At 47.1% G+C, this 17,736-nt stretch overlaps 7 protein-coding genes across 7 annotated transcripts; 2 read left to right on the forward strand and 5 right to left on the reverse strand.

Moving 5' to 3' along the window:
• Positions 1–86: 86 nt before the first annotated feature.
• On the forward strand, positions 87–299 carry CTAM01_12175 (uncharacterized protein; the record flags this gene model as incomplete). The annotated part of the gene is made up of 1 exon (XM_060528182.1): positions 87–299. A coding segment is annotated over one exon (213 nt), but the record flags the coding sequence as incomplete, so codon positions are not given.
• Positions 300–2,648: 2,349 nt separating this feature from the next.
• Positions 2,649–3,101, reverse strand: CTAM01_12176 (cytochrome P450; the record flags this gene model as incomplete). The annotated part of the gene is made up of 1 exon (XM_060528183.1): positions 2,649–3,101. The coding sequence occupies one exon, from the start codon at positions 3,099–3,101 to the stop codon at positions 2,649–2,651; it is 453 nt and encodes a 150-aa protein (XP_060377202.1).
• Positions 3,102–6,078: 2,977 nt separating this feature from the next.
• Positions 6,079–9,955, reverse strand: CTAM01_12177 (cytochrome P450; the record flags this gene model as incomplete). The annotated part of the gene is made up of 10 exons (XM_060528184.1): positions 6,079–7,122; positions 7,186–7,291; positions 7,737–7,876; positions 8,015–8,386; positions 8,455–8,515; positions 8,573–8,636; positions 8,698–8,711; positions 8,872–9,720; positions 9,789–9,830; positions 9,921–9,955. 10 exons carry the CDS (start codon positions 9,953–9,955, stop codon positions 6,079–6,081), a joined length of 2,727 nt encoding a protein of 908 aa, XP_060377203.1.
• A 248-nt stretch (positions 9,956–10,203) lies between these two features.
• On the forward strand, positions 10,204–11,393 carry CTAM01_12178 (short chain dehydrogenase; the record flags this gene model as incomplete). The annotated part of the gene is made up of 5 exons (XM_060528185.1): positions 10,204–10,299; positions 10,389–10,504; positions 10,553–11,028; positions 11,087–11,223; positions 11,325–11,393. The coding sequence occupies 5 exons, from the start codon at positions 10,204–10,206 to the stop codon at positions 11,391–11,393; spliced, it is 894 nt and encodes a 297-aa protein (XP_060377204.1).
• A 59-nt stretch (positions 11,394–11,452) lies between these two features.
• Positions 11,453–11,797, reverse strand: CTAM01_12179 (uncharacterized protein; the record flags this gene model as incomplete). Its single annotated transcript, XM_060528186.1, has 1 exon — positions 11,453–11,797. The coding sequence occupies one exon, from the start codon at positions 11,795–11,797 to the stop codon at positions 11,453–11,455; it is 345 nt and encodes a 114-aa protein (XP_060377205.1).
• A 587-nt stretch (positions 11,798–12,384) lies between these two features.
• Positions 12,385–14,453, reverse strand: CTAM01_12180 (amino acid permease; the record flags this gene model as incomplete). The annotated part of the gene is made up of 7 exons (XM_060528187.1): positions 12,385–12,424; positions 12,480–12,629; positions 12,684–13,505; positions 13,568–13,598; positions 13,655–14,087; positions 14,155–14,168; positions 14,222–14,453. The coding sequence occupies 7 exons, from the start codon at positions 14,451–14,453 to the stop codon at positions 12,385–12,387; spliced, it is 1,722 nt and encodes a 573-aa protein (XP_060377206.1).
• Positions 14,454–15,516: 1,063 nt separating this feature from the next.
• CTAM01_12181 (uncharacterized protein) lies at positions 15,517–15,876 on the reverse strand (the record flags this gene model as incomplete). The annotated part of the gene is made up of 2 exons (XM_060528188.1): positions 15,517–15,637; positions 15,752–15,876. The coding sequence occupies 2 exons, from the start codon at positions 15,874–15,876 to the stop codon at positions 15,517–15,519; spliced, it is 246 nt and encodes an 81-aa protein (XP_060377207.1).
• Between the last annotated feature and the right edge of the window lie 1,860 nt (positions 15,877–17,736).

Raw genomic sequence — 17,736 nt, forward strand, 5'->3', positions numbered from 1 at the left:
GGTGATGCAGAAACAACGCCGGCCCCGCAATCAATTGGATCCGCTTTCACACTTCGGGTGGATCATGATAGCTTCACAAAAACCAAAAACATACAACACCAGGTATTCGCTGGTCGTCACCGACCCAACTACTAATCCGGCCCTCATTGGCTTATCTATGGGAGAGCGGACGGGATCCCGAGTTTTCCAATGGGTATGGTCGTATGTGGTGGTTGAGATTCGTGCTGGTGCTCATGATTGACTTCGCAGACAACACCGTGATGCTGTCTTTCGCCACAACACAACCTCAACAAATCTGAAAGAAAATCCTCAAAAGAACACTAACGGCGTCTAGCGCTTCTAGAAACGGTGGCAAGAATCCAAACGGAACGGTAGTGGAGCCCGTGGTCCCGTTGAGATCAGATCGTGACAGATATCCGTCCGTTCAAGTTTCGGCGGCCTGCCGCTGGGGGTGTCACAGACTCACGTTCCCTTTGAGATGACTAAGCGGCGAACGGCATCTAGTGGATGGAAATTTGAATTACTGTGACTTTCCCAACGGGCAAAGAGCTGGTCGAAGCTGAGCTGAGCTGGAGCTGGAGCTTCAAGCTGGGTAGAGCTGGAGGTCCCAAAGGGGGGCAGGGGGGCGAATGGCAAAGCTCTCCGACATGCCAAGCCCTACGCACAGGATTCACGGTTCCGACGACCGCTACGGCCATCTCTGCCTTAGCTTCTTCTCGAGGCGATGGACGAATGGGGATTTGAGTACGTTTCGTCCTGGAAATGATGCGATTCGTCAGAGTACGGGAAGGGCCTCGAAGGGAGGTAGGTTCTGGACCTTTGACGCGCCGAACAGCGAACGGGCGGTGGCCCAAGGGGGATGAGATGTGTCAGAGGAGGAACGAGAGCCCGAGATCCATGACGGCCTGAAGGGTGTTGAGGTAGGTGATGGGATGATCTGAGATTTAGCCTCCTTTCAAACCCGTGGGGGAGGGAACACTCACCCAAAGTAGTAGTAGCAGCTATCACCAAAGCTTGAAATGGGGGAGAGATGGGATGAACTCTGAGTTAATCGGGAATCAAAGCGGGCCCGAGGCCTTCCATTTTTCATGATTATTTGGCATTGTCGCCGACGTTAATTCGCCGCTCACTTGATTTCGCGATCTCGGAGTGATCCCTTCTTTTTTTGAGTTGAAAGGTAGGCATTGTCGGGTTGCCGAGGGGATCTGGTTCCGCCCCAAGCTCTCACAATTAAGCTTAGAAGCTTTTGCTTATGTCCTAGAGCTTCGTGTTTGGACGATATTGACAGTTTGAATGTTTGTATTCCATCAAGATTAGCGTTTGTTTCGAGAGTCTCAAAACAGGATGTCCCCTTCACTCCCGTCTCGTTCGTTGATGTGTTTGGGAAGCCAAATTGCTGGGTTGAACTAAACGGCCTCATGTACAAACGACCCTGATACTAGTCTATAACTCTGCTCACTTTCCGTCGGCTCCGTTAAGCTTCATGTTCGCCTTTCTCTTACTTCGAACGGGCGGTTGTAGCTTCCCGCTTCGCTAAGTCAGACCCCCGCTGTATTGTCAAAGATTGAAGATTTAGACTCTTGACCCTTACCCTTTCCACAGACTTTTGGCAACTCCGCATAAGGCTTTCTGATAGGCCCATAGGAGCCGCCAGTATTAGAACTAACAAATCTGTACAAAGACGGCTGATGCTTTGCAGGGCTGAGATCGGGAATCGCTTGGCTGTTGTCAGGCGATGATCAGACTACCCCGAGGCGCCTCCAGAGGAACTTACCGGGCAGGCATTGATCGCTCGGACTACCTTTCCTTACCGAGGGATTCCTTTCCGAATCCTCCCGGCTCTGTGACTCAATGATCCAGATACTGGCCACTGCTTTCAGCATGTGTTATGTGCTATGCATATAGCCCTTGATGGGCTCGAGAGTCGAAAAGAGTGCGTTGTGGCCCAAGTTTAACGCATAAGAAGCTTCTTTCCATAGGGCATCTTTGTGATCTTTGCTAGGTCCGTTGAGAGACATGCTAATCGACTTTAGCTCGAGTTAGCTTATCGAAAGACGCTATGATTCTAGTGAATTCAAAAATTGCGAGACGCTAATTGAAATCCCTCACGGAGCATTCGGAAGCCGTCAATATGTGGATTGGTATCATGCAGCAAAGACCATCAGAGGAACACGTGAACACAAGGCTCTGGCCACATTTTGGCTTTCCCTTTAGACGTAAAAGTCCAGGTGACCATTTCGAATGCTGAGATTTGGTGATACCCTTGCGTTGGAAGGCGAACCAGTGACTCCATACCCAAGACTTCAAAGAAGACTGAACGATATTGGCCTGACTGGTACAGGTCTCAACCCAGCTAAGTTCCTCAATAAATTTGGTCAATTGTTTACAGAAGCTGGATGCAACCATTTTGGATAGACACAAATTGATCCAGTAAACTTCAAGAATACGCTATTCTTGAATACAAAAGTTAATCAGAGGTAGACCTGAAGAAATCAAGGTCTTAGGTCAAAGCCCGGGTAGTCTTTTGACTGTCAACTAGACGTGCATGGATGTATCCTAACTGCCTTGCTCTACATAATGCTCCCTAGTTCTCTCCTCCGCAGCTCTCAAACAATCACTCGTCACAGGGGTGTCTCTGGGGATGAGCTTTACCTTGAAATCCTTCGGGATCGCCACCAAAGCCGTCTTGAACTAGTTATACTCGACATAGTCAGTATTCGGAGGTTCTTCTTCGCTTGCAACAATCTTGTACGAAGATAGCAGCCGCACCAAGGCCGCATATAGTAGACGCTGGGCGATGTACTGCCCGGAGCAGCCGCGGGAACCCAATCCAAAGCTGAGGTGACCGACGCCTGAGATCTCCTTTTCTGACGGGGGATCAAGACTTTCAAGCCACCGCTCGGGATCGAAATGACCGGCATCATCACCAAAATGTCCAACATCTTGCACAACGTCAGTAAGACTAAGAAACCTTCAGTCACTTGGGAAGAGAGTGACGCACCATGATTTCCGGCTTGTGCGTTGACCAAGATCATTGTCTTAGGGGGTATGATGGCTCCGTTCCAATTTACTTCGGTAACGGTCTTTCGGGGAAGACTCATAGAACTGACTGTGTAGCACCTCCCAGCTTCCCTAATAGAGTTTTGCTATCCGGGCAGTACTGTTTGGCTAACCGGGCAGTAATCTACTTTAATATGGCCCGTGTAGCCAACTAGAGGCTAGGAAATTTTTAGCGTACCTTCCTTAATTTACCTCCTATACTTACCGCGGGCCTAAGCTTAAAATCTCTACTTTCTAAGTACGTACTTCTACTACTACTTAGTACGTATATTTCTAATTATATTTCTATCTACTTACTTCTACTTCTACTTAACTACTTCTATTTCTAACCTCTACTACTATATTATTACCGTTGCGTAATTAATTAGTAATAGATTTATTATAACTTTTAATACTAAAGGTCGATTTAGTAAGCTCTCGTAATAATACTACTCTTTTTTTATATATTAAAAACCCTCTTATAAACGGCGCACTTACTAATTTAATTAACGCCCTTATAGTTACTTTTTAGGCCTTTGCTCGTAATTACGGCTTTATAATTATTTATTATAATAGTTCTAATTACGTTAATAGCTAGGCTACGTACTATACTTTATAATATAACCGAGACTTAGTTTATTAAACTAAAGGCATTAGTTTTTGCTAATTAAAAATATAAAAGGTTAGCTACCCTTAATAAAGTATAACTACTACTTATGCTTAAGATAAAAAGAAGTAGACGTTTAGAATTAAAATAGGAGATTATAACTACGGCCCGTCTCTATACCCGTTAGTCTACCCTACTTACTACTAGTTTTTCTCTAACTAGACCGCCCTTATTAGTAACTTATTAAAATATAATATTATTAAACCTTACAAAATCTCTATAGTAGTTCGCGACTATATAGACGTACTATTATATTTTAAATAAAAAAACGTTTATAATAAGTAATAAAAGTAACGCCTCGACTACCTCGCTAGTAGGACCCCTACCTAAGTAGTCTTTTATAATATTTAGACCCGTAGCCTCTACTACCGCGTTTTATAAAATAAAAAAGACCCCAACTTACCTAAGGCTATATTATAAACCTATTTATAGTATAAGTAAATATAAAAACGCTTTCTATAAGTAGTTAGCTTTAATAATATATATAAAACTAATAAGTTTAAAATACCTCTTTTTTAAATTATTAATACTATAAATACTAGCTCGCTATTTAATTACGTTTTTATTATTATTTTGTTAAAACGTCGTAAATTGTACGACTTTTTTATATAGTTATTTAATATAATTCGATAAGAAATAAGAGCCTAGGTACTACGTATAGTTATTACTAATTACGAAAATACCTTATACTTAGCCCTACTTAAGGTCCTATTTACTATCTAACTCTAACTTTATATTTTTTATATTAATATAAATATAAACCTTAACGTTAAACGTAAATAGCTAAGTAACGGCATTATAAAAGTTTAAAATAAGTTTAATATTAATAAGGATAAAGAATCTATTAAAATGTTTATACTAGTTTATAAAGAGTAAAAGGCTACTACTATTATTACCCTCTTATATAACCTATAGACTACAGTACTTAATAAGATCTTATATATTAATAAATTATTTACTACTTAGTAGCTCGAGGCTACTAAGTTCGAGTATATACTTACGGGCTTTTATTAGCTATAAGTATACGTATTTTACGTAAATTTAGAAGTTAATTTTAATATTACTTAAGGAAAGCTATAAGCGGATTTCGCTAACTAAACTCTAGCTCTCTTATACTTAGTTAATACGTATATCCCCCTCTGCTATTAATAGGCCTAGTACTTTATTAATAAATATAAGAACTTTAGTATATATATAAACTTGCTTATTAAAACTACTTATAAAAACTTAAAATCTTATATTATTATTAACTACGTAGACCTCTATACTATTTTCTAAGTAATTAATAAAATACTAATTAATAAAAAAAGGGGGTATATTAAGGTTACTACTATTATAAAATCTTATACCTACTGCGAGTATCTTTATTAACCGTAGCTTAGTAACGTAATTAAGTAAGTAAAATATAAAGCTCTAGATCTTATAGCTTATTAGTACCGAATTATTTTTATTATAATACTATTACTTACTAACGAGAACCTACCTAGTCTTTAGCCTTATTATAAATACTTTATAAACTAATATAAACTACCCTATAACTATAAAATCCTTAAGATCCTAAAGACGTCTAGAGGTTAGTTAACGAAGTATAATATTTACCTATATTAATAGCTTAAGTAGCCCTTAGTATATTAATCTATCCTACTTATAGAATATATACTAACCTCCCTAAAATCTTAATAATACTTTAATATAAATTAAAAATCCCCGTATTATAACTAGTTTACGTACGTAGCTACGTAATTAAAAGATTTTAAATCTAATATCTATACCTATAAGTAGTATCTTATTATTAAGTAGCCTTTTATTAAGTAACTTCTTATCGAATAGCTTATTATTGTTAAGTAAATAGCTTAGATAATTTTATAAAGTTACGAACTTAGCCCCGTAGCTAATAAGAGTAAGTATTCGTTATAACTATTTAGTATTTAAATATAATATAGAGAATAAATTAGTAACCGAGCTATTATAAGAGATTATTTAGGACTATATTATAGTTAAAAAAAACGTTTTAATATTAATAAAACGTAGTAAACGTCGTACTAAGTAGTCGCTAGTATTTACGGCGCTAGGGAATTTCTAATTTACTTAATTAATTAATAAAAAGCCGTAATTAAGGATAGTTTTAATAATTTTAAAAAAAATCGAAATTTAATAAAATCTCTTGATTATTATAATAAAAACTAAAATAATTTATAAATTATATTATTTTATATAAGTAGTTAGAAATAATCTAAACGCCTGGGTAGAATATAGGGAGATTATACTAATTATAGCTAATATGGGATGCGTAAGCTAAAAAAAAAACTTTAGTAATCTAGACGCTACGATTAGTTAGAAAAGTAAATTACTGCCCGGTTAGCCAAACAGTACTACCCGGATAGCAAAACTCCCCTAATAATGGCATTGATGTAGGGAATTTTCTCTTCTACGTAGCAGGAAGCCCATGCTTCGCGCACGTCTGGGTAGTAACGCTTGATATCTTCGTAAGCCCGGTCCTGCCAGGCCTGTCCCTCCTTTGTGGCAAGGGATCCGATAGCCGAGGTGAGAGTCCCCGGTATCGTCTCGAATCCTCCGGACACAAGCGACAGGCAGATGGACGAGACTTCAACCCCGCTAAGCTTAGTTTCTTCGTTCTTCAAAATTGCTGCTGAAATGCAGGGCTTATCGGTGCCCCGCTTGATCTGCTCCCGCACTTTATCCAGAAGCAGATTCAAATACGCGTCTCGGCGTTCCCTGAGATCTTTAGAACGACGGCTCTTCTCATTGTTTGGGAAGTACCGCATGATGGGGACGTAGTCTTGGGTGTTCTCTGAAGCACTACGCAAGAGCGAGATTGCCGAACCAACGTGCAGAATCTCGCGTAACAGGTCATCGTAGACAGCGTCCATTCGAATACCGTAGCAGAGCGTCAAGGTGGTGTTCAACGCATATCGCTGGATATACGGTCGCACGCTAATCTCCACCTCACCGTTGCGACTGTCCTTATGCAGATCTCGGAGGATGCAATAGCTCTCGAGGTCGAACATCGGATAGTAACTCCGAAGGGCGGGTCTTCCAAGCGCCGTGCCTGCGGCCTTGCGTTTTCGGCGGCACGAGTCATCCCAGGGCGACGACCCGATCGTGAAGCCCTGCGTACTGCTGATGAGACCGTGGAAGGTGTACAATTTCGGCCGGTCAATGACTGCATTCTGATAGCCAATGAGCAGACGACGGATGTCTTCATATGAGTTGAACACTACGGCTCTCGTGTTTCCCAGCTTGATTTGGAAGGTGGATGGGTTCCCTTTCCGCCACCAATTCTCGCAAGTGCTCGCGTGGTCTTCGCCGAGCCTTAGAAGATGTCCAAAAATTGGAACAGCGCCAGGCATTTGAGGAAGTCCCTTGATGTGAGGGATGTCAGTGCCGAAGGCAACCTGTGAAGTCAGCATACTCATCGTAGAGCTAGGTGGATAGTCGGAAATGCTGAACGAGCTTACATTATAGGCGACATAGCAGGCCAGTAACGCCAGAGTCGTTGCGAGGACAGGCACGAGTGAGAAAGCCTCTTCAATAACCCCTTTATGCCCCAGAGACTGGAACGATCTGGTTAAATTGAGCAAAGTTGACATCATGAGCTGGCCCTTTCTGCGGTCGCTTCTCGCCGAACATGAGGAATGGAGTCAGTCTGCTGGATCCGTAGTAAAGGGTCACCAGGACGTTGCCGACAGTACTTATATGACTCCGGATTGAGGAGAATATAGCGAGATCGTTGAAATTCGCACAAAGATCTCTCATGCATCAATCTTCCCCTCAATCACGGTCATGTCGGTCGGAGGTCGAACAGTGATGTGGCCATTAATCATCGGACGACCCGATACCTCCAACTGCAGGCTTATCATTCGTGTCGGACAAGCCGCCCACCGACCACTGGTAATATAGACATCATTTGAACAGATAGGATTGACTGGGTAAGATAGTAAGAGACCTAGGTAGCTCGTCTTTTGGCTTTTCAGCTCACGCCTCGCTGACTTCCATCATTTCTTTGTACCTAGTAGATATCTGTTCAACCATTCGACATATCTTGCCAGCCACAGGGAACTTGACGCTAAGCTTGTCAAATAGCTCGATAGTCAAGTCAAGGTCCGCCACTGCTCCCTTGTCTCTCAAAACAGAGATGAGATTATCAGGCTGGGCAGTTGTAGCGTATATTAGGGACAAAGTTGCGGTAAATATCGAGAGAAGGTTGAGCCAATTGTATGCAAGACACCTTTGGCGGTGCATATTAGATACTTGACGAATCGACATGGATGCAGCTTCCGCTAACACTTTGACACGGGGTTCTGGCAGAGTCGGGAATAGCGGAGATGGTCGATACAACATGGCGACGTGGAGATAATAGTTGAAGTCATACCAGCTGCTGTTGAGGTGCGGCACTGCGGCGTCGGTGTTTGGAAGAGGAAATGGCATATTGCGACGCCAGTTAAGAAGTCTTTGGTGGAGCGAGTTTGATACCTCTTCGCGCTGTTCGGCATTGAGGCTGGCTGACATTCGGTGCGAATAGACTGAAGTCGTGATGTTGCTGGCAATCTGCCGTAGCTCGAGGATGTGGAGAGGAACGGTTAGTATAGAAGGCTTAAATGAGTTCTCGGGCAGATCAATTTGTGCCCCAACGTCACTTTCATCTTCCACCGCGAAGGGCTTGAAATTTGAGTCAGTTGATGGGCGAAAAGTTGAACAATCAAGTCCCGAGAGAGTGCCTATCTTACCGTCACATCGATGTCATCTTCATTGATGGCGAATGGGCGACCTAGAGCCATAGATACTACGCTGTTGGATAGGATCAGTATGCCAGGCATTGCGGTATTGTGGATCGTGAGGACTCACCGATCCATCATGTAAACGGAAAAGAAGAGCCTCTTCCGCTTTTCAGACACGTCGGCTGGTAGGCCTTCGTAGGTTGAGGAAGCATGCATGCCTAATCCAATTGCCATACGTGCACCGAGACCAACCAATGTCCATGTATCTGTTATCAAAAAAGTGAGCAAGAGTATCCAAACGAATTTCTGGCATCGCTTACTGGGTCCAAGCTGGTTGAAGAAAGAATAAGATACTTGCAGAAGTAAAACTTCCAACGCGGCCTTCAGTTATGTGTCAGCCTTCATATCCCCCATAAACTCACTTACACGGAGATTCGTACCATGTATCCATAATCGAGAGCCCCCTCAAAGTGCTCGAGTGCTTTCTTGTAGTACATCATTGATTCGTGCTCATCTGAAAGGGTGACTGAGCATTGCGCAGTTGATCCAATGGCAAGGACCATCCATAGGCGAAATTGACATAGGGATGATTGAGCTAAAGCACACTGAGGATCCGCTCGAACATGCTCCAGTATATTATTGAACTCCTGGCGGTGAACGATCGGGTATAACGTATGCGAGTGAGCAAAGTAGAAACGTATGAGCTGGTCAACATGACTGCCTTCAAGAGAGACCTGTTGCTCTGGAAGGGAGATGGGCTCGGTTGGCGCGGTCGGGGAGAACTCGTCAAGCATCGAAGGGTAGCACATGAAAGGGTCTCTGAATCCACTGAACAACGTTGAATCCAAGAGGTCCGAAGTCGAGGAGGGAAGGTTCAACTGCGGCCACATGCCACCCTCGGGTTCAAAATGAGCGAAGCTAAAGTCGGCCTTGTCGGGATTCAGACGCCGAAGAACGGTTTGTGTCAGCTTGGCGAAGGAGAGGCCGGAGGAAGATCCCAAATGACGATCAGCCGTTGCCTCGAAGGAGAGGATTTTGAGCTCTTCGACGAAGGAAGGGGAGGACTGCAAGAGAGGCAGCTGGGTAGGCGAGGGCTCATAAAGCAAGTTCGTGCTGTTTGCCTCCGTCTCTTGACGACCGAGGGCAATGTTAATATCACTTGTATCCGGATTTATGAGTTCCACTCGAGAGTCTAGTTCTCTTCCTGTCGCGGATCTTAGTGAATTGATTTCCTTTTCGAGAGACTTGACTTTTGCCTCGAGACTGCGCACGTATCTATTCAATATGTTTTATTCAGCAAACGTCAAAGAGTTTATATACTATCAAAAAAGGATATCACTTACGTGACGGGATAAGATGCCATAACACGATCATCATCGAGGAAGCTGCACGACACTCGAGCCCCGCTACAGTTCCTGCATTGGGGCAACCCGCGATCACATCTTTTCTTTCGTCGGTGACATCGCTTGCACGACGTTTTAGCTTGAGCGTCCGCAAATTCTGGTGCCATGTCTGATGACTGTGACAACGTTGGGATGTAAGTGAGAGGACAGTCGGATCTCCCGACGGCAGTTAGCGGTACGTTGAGGAATTACCCCGCCCTCGTCTGATAACGGGAGAGGTTGCATATCGGCTGGGCCGACGACCAGCGAAAGAGTCCGATAAGCGATCAACCGCTTACAGAGGCGAAGTTGAGCATCGAACAGCGTTTGACATACCTCATAAGTGGTTCGTACACTTCGTTTGAAGATTCTAAGGATGGCTTCACTCGACATTACGCGACTCTTTTCGGTCAAGGGCTATGTGGCCGTGGTGACCGGAGGCAGTAGCGGACTGGGCCTAATGATAGCAAAGGTATGTGACCCAACATCTCAGTATAACGACTCAAGGCCGAGAGACCATGATCCTTGGTAGCAACTTGAATTCTCATTTCAGATTACTAGGGCCTCGTCACAAATGGTGCCAAGGTGTACGTGGCTGCTTTACCAACTGACGTCATTGATGAAGCTGTCAAAGAGCTCAACGAGTTGGGCAAGTCTTCTGGAGGGAATGCAATAGGGTATGGCAGAAATTCTAGCTCATGACATCGCATCTCTGACTTCTGCAGTGTGCCATGCGACCTGTCGTCGCAGGATGAGATAACAAAGCTGGTAAAATATGTTCAACAACGCGAACACAGCCTTGACTTATTAGTGTCAAACGCTGGTATTCGACGGGATCCGCTGGATCTTTGCGACCTGGAGACTGATAATGTCCTCGAATTGCAAGCTTCAATGCAGTCTTCGAGGCCGTCTGACTGGAAAGACACATTTTCCATCAACGTCACATCACACTATTACCTCGCTGTCGCATTCCTTCCCCTGCTGCATGCTGCCGCTTCCCATAATGATGACGACGGTCCCGGTAGTCGTCAAGGACGTGGCGCCATGATCATGACGAGCTCATGTGCTAGTATGCACAACGTTACCAATGTTGACCTGACGAGCTACGCTGCAAGCAAAGCCGCTACGGATCACCTAGTGAAGCTTCTGGCCGCCAAGTTCAGAAATTTCTACGTTCGAGTTGTGGGGTTGAATCCTGGCTGTAAGTGACAATAAAGTCGTTGGTAGCTGAGATTACTGATCATATGGAATTCCCCTAGTCTTTCCAAGTCGTATGAATCCTGTTGGAGAGGAAGGCAATGTGTTTAGTTCCTTGTTCAACAAGGTTCCTGCCAAAAGAGCTGGTCAAGAGGAAGATATCGCCGGCGCGGTGATTTATCTTGCTAGCAGAGCTGGGGTAAGCCTCAAGTCTTCTCGTTCCGACATTCAAGTCCCAAACTTCAACACCAGTTGCAATCTTATCCATGCGTTCCTTTATTAACTGACCTACGAAATAAGTCTTACGTTGACGGCATCAACTTATGCATTGATGGTGGCCGCATTCTTGTGGCAAATGGGCAGGAATGAAGTTTCGCGGATAGATGCATCAACGAGGCTTTGCAACATGGGATTAGATTGATTAGTATTCACTGTAGTATGTACTTCACTACTCTCCCTTCATCAAACGTAGCTCTCGTAGCAGCGTTATTCGTCGCAGCCCTCGCCTCATACGCATTTCTCTCCTCTTCAGGCAGAGCTTCCCACCGTCTCAGCACTTCCTGCCAGTCATTTTCTTGCTCATCGCGAAACACGCTCAGCCCGGTGATCATTCCCAGGCGCGCAGGCACGCCAGGAAGCCTCTCCCCACGGCTCGCAAGCCCTGCCAAGTTCCTCCCTTGTTGCTGATGCTCTCCTGCAAATGGAAGAGCAAAAGCTGCCGGCCATTCGGCTAGAGCTGTCTCATGCTGAGCCCCAGTCTCACATCGTAGCATCTCCGAACAAGCACGGCACGTTACCTTTTGTTCTCCGGATAGTGCATGCCAACCGAGCTCAACGTCATAACCTGAAATACCCGCTTCGTTAGCGAACAGGGTGATTGGGGTGAACGGCGTAGCTGCAGGTGGCCATGGGCCAGATCCGAAGCGGTCAGCGCGCGAAGGAGGAGCTCTGACCGGCCATGGTGACGGGGAGCCGATGGTAGAAAATAGAGATGGAATCTATGAAGATTCTCGTATAGTGGCGAGGTGTTCGCTGATCCGAGCGGCCAACTCTTTGTCCAGGTTGCCGAGCTGATGCTGCTCATGGAGAGCCCTCATGGCGTTGATCTTACTTTACATGGGGCGGAGATTTGTCCAACTTAAGCAAAGAATCCGCTTTGCCGCAATCCTTTTCGTCTCATTGCAGGCAGCAGTGATCATGAAATGTCTTGGACGAAGATGCAGGTGGATTCACGGGGTTGAGAGATATAGTCTTAAAACTTTTAATTGGAATAATCCTCAGTTGTGTTTCTGCCCATGGGATATCTATTTCTTTCACCCTAAACGCCGATGATGTGATGGACGGATATGTCAACACGATTCTACCCAAATAGTTTGTCTAGAACCTTTTCAAAGACGTTCCTGGTCATGCCCGTTAGAACCACTTGTTCATTATCGGATAAGATTGGCAACTTACTTGGCAGGAGTAGGTACGAACGTCCTCTCATACTCGTCAATCTCATCCTTGTTGCGGTACAGGTCGACCTCTTCAGGTTTGAAGATCTTGGTCTTCTTGAGGAATTTCCAGCCCAGGTACAGCACAGGGAAGATGCCGACCATCGTATACCTCGTGCTTGTCAGTATACCATGCAGGCTAGCTAAAAGACGATGGTTGGCTTACGAGAAGAGAAAATCAGGGATACTCCAGTATCCATCCAGAGGCAAGAAAACGGTGTACCCTCCAACGAACGTCATGATGAAGGTGCCGATGAGACCGTACCAGGCAGCGTACGGCTGGAACCAAGCCTTGTAGGGAAGGGTATCGCGACTAATGCCTTGGGCCTTGAGCGCACGATAGAACCCAAGATATGCCGTGCACATGCAGGAGAAGTTGATCAACTGCGACGCGGTGACCAAGCTCACAAACCAATTCAGCACAACAGCAGTGTTGGCACTGAGTTGCAGGAAGCTGAGCAGGCCGATGAGCAAGACGGCGATGACGCAGTAGACCGGAACGCCCTTCTTCGTGCACTTCTTGAAAAACGCGGGCGCCTTGCCCTCCAGTGCCAGTCCGTACAGCGATCTTGAAGCACAATAGACGTACGAATTACCCGCAGAGAAGGCGGCTGTGAGGACCATGGCGTTGACGATGTGAGGCAGGCCGCTGATCTTGAGGCGATTCATGGCGACGACGTAGGGTGAGGCCGAGGCGCCAGGTTCGCCGTCCTTGAAGGCGCGAGTAAGCTCTTCGTCGTTGTAGGGGACGAGGATGCCGACGCAGAGGGAGCCAAGGACGAAGAAGGCGGTCAGGCGGTAGAAGACGGCGTTGAAGGCGCGGGGCATGACTTTGCGCGGGTTCTCGGCCTCGCCGGCGGCCATGGCGACGTAATCGGGTCCTGCGATGGTAAAGGAAGCTTGAATCAAGCACTGTAGAAATCCGAGGAAGCGTCCGAGGGAGCCGCTGTAGTATAGCTCTGTGAATGCGCCTGGTTCGTACCAGTACCTAGATGGGTCAACTCGGTTAGAGGACTTGGCTGATGGGAGAGAGTAGAGACAACTGCCTACCGGAAGCCGAATCTGTCTCCAAGCGGGTTTCCTATGGACAAGATAAGTATTGTGTTTCCAATTGATGTTACGTATGAAGTTGCATACCTCCCAGCATGACAATGAACGTAAAGATGATGAGTCCCACGATGAGCAAGAACTTGCCAAGCGCAGCCCAGAACTCTGTCTCGCCGTACCACTGCACCGCCATGACATTAATGATACCGTATAAGACGAGAATGATGGCAATGATGCCTCCAGCGGGTACGACGTCGCTCCAAAAGTGGATGATGAGGTTGCAGGCGACGACCTCAAATGGGACGAGGGCAGCTTCAAAGACGAAAAAGTTCCAGCCGGCAGCGAACCCAAAGGCCTCATCGACGTAGCGACCGGCGAAGCGGATGAAGGGACTCGAAATCGGGAGGTAGGTGACCATCTCGGCCATGCTCAGGGTCACGGCCAGGATGAAAGTACACCAGATGGTGAAGGCGAGGAATAAGCTGGCGGGGCCGCCATTGAGCAAACCTCTTCCGATTTGTACCTATGTTTGTGTGAGTACCTGAAATGAGATGTGATTTTCTATCGACTCGTGCTTCAAGGTGACGTACGTAAAGAGCGGTTCCTGCATACAATGTGAGTTGGGTTCATCTCTGGATATCACGTCTAAGGGCCTACCAATTGTGCCGCCAATGCCAATCAGTTGAATGTGGCGCGACTTGAGCTTGCGGTGAGTATGGTCTCCCTTGTCGCCAGAATCGAGCGAAGACCGAAATCCGCCGTCTAAGGGTTCGCCATATGGCTCACCGACGCCCTTCTCATCGGGGAAACGGCCATGTTCGGAGTAGCCGCCTCCATAATTCGGAAGGCCATCGCGGTGTCCCGCTCGCTCGATGCCGGTGGATGACATTGTCGGTCGGTCGGGGCGAGGGGAAAGATGTGGGGGATTAGGCCCGGTTTAGTGGGGGATCTCGGCGCGGCCTCGTTTCGAGTCGAGTCGGAAGAGTGAACGGAGGAGAAGGGGGGCTCGACAGTCCAGATGCGCGCTCGTGACGGGTTGAGCGAAGTTGATGATCTTGGAATTGATTTGCAGCCTTGGAGAAGTCACGGTTATGTGAACCTCAAATTACCAAAGGGCTTTGAGAAGAAGACAGAAGAATTGGACTTTGAATTCCATGAGGGTTTCACACTGCACACAAGCACCGGTCGATGTCTCGGGGGTTGATGTGGATTTGGCTCTTCGCGTTAGAAGAAGAAGGACGTTAGGAAAAGCCGCACGTAGGAGAAGAGGAAGAGGAGCGAGAAAGGACCGAGAGAGCTCTTCGGCGCGACCAACACTGCGACCGCAGATCCTTTTCAAGAATTCCCAAATATCAGGGACCGCAGCAATTACACTGCAGCGTCGCAGCAGACAGAGAGGCGGGAACAGTGGGGTGAGACTGAGGGGTGAAGGACTGCAAGAGGGAGGTCTGCATCAGAGTGGATGCCTCTGTGCGAACCATGCCCAACGCGGGATGGGCCCGAAGAGGTATGAGGGCGTAGTGAGGAGGCGGCGACCAGGGGATGGGGGAAGATGGGGGCGGTCCAGCTTGTCTCTTCCGGGGATCGTTCCCTGTCTTTTCCTATCCTCGGAGATCATGCCAGACGGGTTATTGTATCTCCATTCAAGAGTCTGTGGCCGGCGTAGCTATCTGTAATTAGTAATGAAAATAGTTTGGTTTTTTATCGCGATTCTGGTGGTAATAGCTCAGTCTCTCGGGTTGGCTTCTCTAATTAGACTCCGAGGAAAATGTTTCCGAGTCCCGGCAAGTCGTTGGTCCCTGAAGACGAATCTGCAGCGCGGGCAAAGACTGGCCAGAGCTCGAGAGTCGACAAGGTTCACCCACAAACATTCTACAAGAGGGGTACTTGGATGAACGTATCTATGTGTACCGTGGTGCTTGATGACGCGGTAGAGAAGACAGGGAGCCTTATCAGACCTGTTCGAGTAGGTAGGTAGAGTCTTCAGAGACGCCGCGTGTTGTGCGACGGTCACATTGCTTGCGTCGTTGGTTGGTGCTATGATTTCCCACACTACTATCAAGCGTGATCGCCCAAATATTTACAGGCGGGAGAAGCAGAATGAGAGATTCGGTGACGGAGAGCCCACTATGTTGGGTCAGCTGCGGGTGTCTGGTCCTCTGCAGGATGCACATCGCTGCCAGTGACATACTGATAGCTCTCGGTCTATCTGGACCGGAGCTCTCTTGATTGCCATTGATTGACTGCTGACAGCAGTTCGAGGCCATTCGCTGGCGCGACCCAGCCGCTTGGCATCGGTGTGTCCGGTCCATGTTCCATCCCACGCGGCCCAGCAGCGTGGCTTGCGCTGCTTATGGAAAGCGTAGTACGACCTTTCGACGGGAAGAACGAGGCATTTCATACCAATTGAAGATGAGACTTTTGCCAACGATTGGCTGCCCATTGCGTGCTTCGTGTGGGTGAAGGCGCCGTTCCAGCTGCCGTTCGCCGCATGGATAGCAGGTCCGATTTATTTGAACCACATACCTGGTCCTGGGCTCTGGCGAAATATGATTGAGCAATATTGCGATGGACCCCTTGAGCCAAGGCAGAGCGAAGCTTTTGGGGATTAGCGACAAGCAATGAGGCTGCCCGGGGACAAGAACTGTTTGATCGCGGGATGGCTAGGCGCATTGGCGACTTGGCTTTCGAGGGCAAAGAAGCTTCATTTGCTGCTCACATCACGTCAAGTACCCCGCGGGAGACGGAAATGCCTGCTCTGTGAATGCGCAGGTGGCTGGTCGAGTTGTCTGCGCCTCTACATAGCAGCACCCAGGAAGAATCCCATCCCCATTCCCCGATTGCGTTACCGTGAGTTTTGATTGTGCCTCTTGGCATCTTGGCAGAAACATGAAGCCAATTGCTTTGCCAACTGCTATGCCAATTTGCCGTTGAGAGCCGGTCGGGATCCCTTGGCAGGCTAGAGTTCTACGTCACGCTATCAAGCAATGATAACTCGTCAACTGCTCTAGGGCGTCTCTCATTGGGCGGGCGAAAGATGGATGAGCCCATTGTTTACGGCGTCGACGGCGTACCTGCACAGTACCTAGTGTCTCCGCGCCGCCTGCAAAGTCTTGGCCTCTGGAAGGTAACGTATCCACGAATTTGAGATGGCCAAAGTGAGACTGATGGTATCATTGGTCCAAGTCCGAATGATCAAATGGAAGCAAGCTACGGAGTACTGGTGACCCCATTGGATTGAGTTTGGCGAGAAATTGAAATGAGGACTTATTGACTCGGGCCGTCTTCTTGTTCCTCCTAGACCTCGGCCGGGTCGCGCTCACTACATCCACCCAGAACCTCGGAACGGAATCACAATTCGGTACCATTCGTCAATAGGTACTCAACGGCTCATACAGTCATTGACGTTCAGTGGTACATGAATACTCCAGAAGCGGGTGTGTGCACATAGCGTCGTCTGGCGCAGGAACGCGCGCCGCGCCGCGAACCTTCAGGTTTTTGGCGGCGCCCCAGTGCCTAGAACCGCTGCATTCATTGCCCTTAAACCTAGTTGGAACTCCTCGCTGGAAGTCGCAGTTCACCGGGGAGAATTCCTCCTAGTTCCACCGTCGGGACCCTCCCGAAATTTCCAGTTGACATCCATTTTCACGTGCTCTCAAGCCTTTTGATAAAGAGCGAATACGAAGTACACGCTTCCAATGAGGCTTTCGTCTCAGAGTACATTACTTGTTGATACATGAATATGTGGTCGTGTGCAGCAAGGCGGCATCTAGAGCTCCTAGGAAATTGACCACAACCAGCGCAGTAACTACGCTTACTTTTGATTTTCTCAGGTGTTCGCAACTCCAGCGATTACCATGTGCAAACAATGAAAAGGCAGCACACTACTCTAAAGCTACACTATATCGGGCCATCATCGCAACTTCGAAGGCTCGATGAGCAATGTGTCTGAAGCAGCCTTGTGACGCGAAAGAAGGTTCCAACGCGCTTGGGGCTCTACTCTATAGCGTGACCTGGAGCTCGGATCTTCAGCGTCAAGCACCAATCAAAATGGTCTATTAGTCTAGTTGGTTAGGACGTCGGATTCTGACTCTCAGAACTTTCCGTAGGCCCAGGTTCGAATCCTGGATGGACCTCATTTGCTTTTGCCTCAACTACAAACTCCAGTCAGG

The sequence above is a fragment of the Colletotrichum tamarilloi genome, assembly GCF_030869305.1.
Source record: "Colletotrichum tamarilloi strain Tom-12 chromosome Unknown Scaffold_72.1, whole genome shotgun sequence".
Taxonomy (NCBI): Eukaryota; Fungi; Ascomycota; class Sordariomycetes; order Glomerellales; family Glomerellaceae; genus Colletotrichum; species Colletotrichum tamarilloi.